Below are 5,253 nucleotides of genomic sequence, written 5' to 3'. Positions count from 1 at the left end.
TTAGACGACCTAGTAAAAACCATTTTTTTTCATGTTTTGTGTTTTACTGAGCATATGAAGGAATTCTGGAAATATCTAATCTAACAATCGCCCAAGATCTTTTCAATGATTAAAAGCAGAAATGAAACCCAACGCGAACCAACTAGTTACTAATAACTAGAAATCATATTTAAGCAACAAAAGAAAATAAATCAAATAAAACAACCAAAAATCTTTACAACTATTGCAACAGTTTCGTTCTTTATTCGACTACCTATAAAAATATAGCTTACAATGCTCTTTTACTTCATGTTTCTGTTTCATACAAAGGGAAAACCGGTGTTACACAATATGCTAGTTATCTTCCAGCTTATTCTTTCTGTTTTCGCGCACGCGAAAATGGATCGATTGATACCAGAGGAATAAAACTCTTACAAATAAAACAAAAAAAAAATAATATTAATGAAACATCGATCCTCCTACATATTGCATTCATGCGTTCCTTTTTGTTTTTGTGGTATGTCGTCTCGCCTATCACTGTTCTGTTCAATTTTTTTTTCGTTTATAAATAAATTAGGCTATTATAAATCGTGTTGCTTGCAGTTTCCGAAAGTGTTTGCACCTTTTTGGCTGATGGCCGTCGAAGACCGGTTGTTCAAAAGAAGGAAAAACGTTTGCTCGGAAATCAAGATTTTCAGGGGGTAAATATTTGCACGTCCTAAGGTCCAGTTTTGTTTCATATCGTCGTCCGGATTTTTATGATATTGTGCCATTTTTATCGGTTTCGGTAAGGTGATGTGGAAAGATGGGAAATAAATTCTGACGAAAGAGAAACCGAAGACTACTACAGTTGGTCACGGTATTGCACCACGTAGATGTTCGCTTTTCCTCTACTAACTATCAAATACAAGTTTGGCAAAAATATATATACGCATATAGCGGCATTCGTGGGCTATTGGCGTCTTATTTGGCTGATTGGAAAAGAAAGCGATCTAGAGATAAATAGGAAAATAAACAGCGAAAAACCACGAAGAGGAGAAAAAGTACACTTCTCAAGATACACAATAATAGGTATATACCACCGCGAGGAGAAAACTCAACTTTTCCATCCTGGTAAGATATCCTCTATGCACATCCGTCCTTATTCCGCAACACCGTTTCGCTTCGAGGGCGGCACCAGATGCGATGGCAGCGACACCGGCAGTTCGTTGCCGTCCATTTTCACGTTGATTAAATGCATCGCCAGGGCGAACTCTTCGATGTCGAGGAAACCGTCCTGGTCGTAGTCGGACAGTTTCCAGATTTTACTCAGCACATTGTTGGGCAGTTTGGACTTGATCAGTTCGGATTTAGCCGCTAAAAATGAAACAATCGTGAAGCAATGTGTTAATTGAGCACTAGCTAGCACTGATAACTAATAATCGCGGTCAAACTTACCAGCACCGGAAATCTTTCCATCTATGGGTCTCAGCGATTCGAAAATCGGGTCGGTACGCTCACGATCACGATTGCAAATCCAGTCCACCTCGCCACAGCCGGCATCGATGCCTTCTCCCTTACGGTAGCCGAATGGTGACACCACATCTTCCACTCCGTCGAATGCTCCACCTGAGATAGATATGGAAAGGAAAAAAACAAATACAATGTAACAACCTTAATACGGGCATATAATGTTTAAACAGAATTCCATTTATACAATTTGATGTTTTGACTTGTTTTGACCAACTAATAAGTTATTCACTTTAAATATGCTTTTTGGAAGAACAGTGGATTTGAAAGAATACTGTTTCATAATGGATTCTCAATCTGGATTTGATTTATTATGATTGTAGGCATTTGCCCATTATCTTAAACTATTACAACACATACATTCATTTCAGGTCAATTAATCTAAAAACTACATCTAATTACATGCTTAATTTTTTCTTTGGACATTGCAACATTAAACTGATTTCGATTAGCATTATAAAATGACATTATGCGATACATGGGTTCATTCCTAGCGTAATTTTGAACTCTATTTGGAATTTGAAACGGACGTACTTGTCTTAAACCTGATCGTCCTTCATACAATGAGACCTGCCCGGCTAGGTATGGAGAAACGTATCTATCATCTATGACATCCTTCAAAAATAAAGCATCGGCCATTTTCCTACGAATTTCTAGCGAGTCTATACCAACAAGCATGCATAATGATTTGTAATTGGGTAAGGCGTCTCTCCAACCTAGGTTACGAAGAGCAAACTGGACAAACTTTTTTTGAACACTTTCGATTCTCGTTTTATGCGATTCATAATATGGTTGCCAAACTACACTAGCATATTCAATGGTTGAACGAACTAATCCAATGTAAAGCGAGATGATAGTGTAAGGATCGTCGAAATCTTTCCCAAGACGCTTAATCAGTCCAAACATGCCGTTAGCTTTTGCAATAACTTTTTCTGTATGTTCGGTAAAAGTTAGTTCCGAATCAAGCTGCACACCCAAGTCATTCACGCAGAACGATCTATTAATAACATCGGCACCCATCTGATACTCAAAATGAATGGTATTAATTTTTCTGGAAAACGAAACCACATTACATTTTGACACATTGATCTTGAGACCGAACTTTCCGCAAAAGCTGGAGAAAAGCTCAATATTCCGTTGCAAATTTTGACAATCCTTCAGACAGCTTACTGGGATGAAAATTTTAACATCATCTGCATAAATGAGAATATATACTCCATCAAGAAAGCTAGGTAACTCGTTCATAACAGTGATGAAAAGCAGGGGGCCCAAATGGCTACCTTGAGGCACTCCGGAATCAACCGAGAATGCCTTTGATCGCGATTGATGAAGCTTAACGTACTGCGTGCGATTTTCTAGATAAGTCTGCAGCCATCTGAGAATTGGTCCTTCAATGCCGTGCTTCCTTAGAACGGACAAAATGGCACCAGTGTTCACCACGTCGAATGCCTTGGACATATCAACAATGATTTTTCATAAGGGCCTAACTGACTTGATCGATTTCTCTTCATCGACTCTCTCTTTTGCTAATAACTTGATCAAAACAAATAAAATCATTATTCTTTTTGTTTCTTTAGCAAAATGTAGTCGACTTCTTCGCATTTCAATCAAAAAATCTTTGGAAAACTCAATATACATTCTTTAATAACACAAAGAGAGGATCGATGAAGAGAATTCGAAAATGTCAGTTAGGCCCTAATGAAAAATCACTGTCGATATCCGTGTATAATGTATCCACTTGCAGCCCATCCATCATCCACTGGGTGGTCCTCGAGACAAATTCAACCAGATTAGTAGTCGTAGAGCGTTTTTTCAGGAATCCATGCTGGCAAATTGATAATCTCGGTTCGATCCATGAGTAAAGTGGATCGTAGATGAGGCTTTCGAACATTTTCGGTATTGCAGACAATATGGAAATTCCTCGGTAATTTTCCACAGGCAGTTTGGAACCCTTTTTATGAATCGGGACAATGTGCGAAATTTTCCATAACATCGGAAAGTAACCGCAACGTAAGGAAAAGCTGAACAATTCAAATAAGGGCAATGCAAAAGCTTCAGCGCACATTTTGTTGCAAAGGTTGGGTATGCCATCAGGAGCGCTACCTTTGGAGCCATCCAGCGTCTCGATTTTCTTGCGTACTTCATCCAGGGAGAGTGTAATATCTGGAATACGTTCATCACAAGGTGAAAACACGGGTACATCAATTTCACTACGCTCGGAGTAAACTGCGTTGAAATAGTCAGCAAATAGCTCAGCCGCCTGTCCAGCGCAATCAGCTTTCATTGATTTGTACGTCACGTTTACTGGCACACCAGAATCACGCCTTGTTTTGCCAACATAGTTCCAGAACACTTTCGGGTTAGACTGGATATTTAACTGCAACTCGTTCATGTATGCTTCATACTGCGATCGTTGTTTAGTTTTAAACTCTCTCCGCGCTTGCTTATACACATCTTCGTCTTCATCTGATCTGCTGCGTCTGAATTTATTGTACAACCTTTTCTTGGTTTTTAAAAGTCGTATAGTATCAGCATCGAACCATTCGGGGAAAGTTGGGCTACCCACACGTCTAACAATTACACGACAGTGCCGAGAAAACACCTCGTAAACGGTGGCATAGAAGGCTAGTACATTGAAGTCGACAGCATTGTTAACATAATATGCATTGTTGTCCAATACATCAAACATTTCAAAACTTCGCAGAAAGCTTACCATTGAATCGATGGTAGGATTCAGTCTCGATGCATCAAAGGTTACGGATTCAATGAAAACATCGTTCCAATTGACGGTTACCAACTCTTGCACAATAGCCGCGTGATCACATTGTTGTAGGTCTAGTTTAACACGTGTTGGTTGGTCTTGCAGCGTAGTCTCGTTGGAATCGTAGGTGATTTTATTGTAGTTCACGGTGAGTGACATAGCGTTGTGGTGCGTTTCATTCTGAATCAAAGGCTCGCACAGATCCATTTGGCAGCATTGATCGTCGTTGGTAAATGCAAGATCGAGAAAGCGATTGTTTTGATTTGGTAAACCACACACTTGAACCAGTCCACACGCAGTCAGTTCATCTACAATAATGGATTCCTCCGGTGTGCGGACTTGCAGAGGTAGGAGATGCAGATCGTCTTCGTTTTCACGGTACCAAATAGTGTTTTTCAGATTGAAATCTCCAATAACCATGAATTTGGTTTCAGGGTTCGTTGAATCCACCATCCTGCGCACGCTATCACAATGCGATGTATATCGAGCCAGACTCGCATCTGGATATAATTAAAACACTGTTATTTTATTTTCTTCGACGTTTCGGTCCGTTTGAAACCTTCTTTAGGAACCGAATAGTTATAGTGTTGTGGTTTGGTAGAACCTGTAAATGTCGTTTGTTTCGATATTTTCCCGCATAATCGTTATCCTATTGGCAAAAATCCGTTTCGAAATTAACACTCTGGAAATTAGAACTTAAGCCGTGAACGATCACCATTGTAGCATTAACTCACCCCCACTCGCCTCACGCTTATTTTCCACTCTCATCTTCCTAAAATCTCTGAAGTAATCCATCATGGAATCACAAGAGAAATCCCTAGAGAAATCCCTGGAGGAATTTAGTGAGAGAGCCCGGGAACGATTCCTGAGGCATCTTGCCTGGAATCCTTGGAAGAGACTCAGATGAATAGTTGGAAGAATCCCGGGATAAACCCCGGAAGAACTCCCAGTACGAAATCCGGAAGAAATATCGGAAGGAATCTTTGAAAAAAATCTTGAAGGAA

The 5,253-nt window shown here is 39.8% G+C and overlaps 1 protein-coding gene across 1 annotated transcript; it reads right to left on the bottom strand.

Annotated features, from left to right (window-relative positions):
- Positions 1 to 211: 211 nt before the first annotated feature.
- On the bottom strand, positions 212 to 4,702 carry LOC109416361 (uncharacterized). The gene is made up of 3 exons (XM_029856615.2): positions 3,592 to 4,702; positions 1,417 to 1,632; positions 212 to 1,335 (listed from the first exon to the last, which is right to left on the bottom strand). The coding sequence occupies exons 1-3, from the start codon at positions 4,700 to 4,702 to the stop codon at positions 1,121 to 1,123; spliced, it is 1,542 nt and encodes a 513-aa protein (XP_029712475.2). The 3' UTR covers positions 212 to 1,120.
- Positions 4,703 to 5,253: the final 551 nt, after the last annotated feature.

Source organism: Aedes albopictus, chromosome 1 (genome assembly GCF_035046485.1).
Source record: "Aedes albopictus strain Foshan chromosome 1, AalbF5, whole genome shotgun sequence".
Lineage (NCBI taxonomy): Eukaryota > Metazoa > Arthropoda > Insecta > Diptera > Culicidae > Aedes > Aedes albopictus.
Note: the sequence above shows the minus strand (reverse complement) of the source record. Positions and strands in the feature narration are given on the sequence as shown.

Coding starts and splice junctions, on each gene's coding strand:
- LOC109416361 (XM_029856615.2), bottom strand. CDS start 4,702: ATGGTGGATTCAACGAACCCTGAAACCAAATTCATGGTTATTGGAGAT. Junction 1,633..3,591: donor GACGCTGGATGGCTCCAAAG/GTAGCGCTCCTG, acceptor GCCCGTATTAAG/GTTGTTACATTGTATTTGTT. Junction 1,336..1,416: donor TGGAAAGATTTCCGGTGCTG/GTAAGTTTGACC, acceptor TTTCATTTTTAG/CGGCTAAATCCGAACTGATC.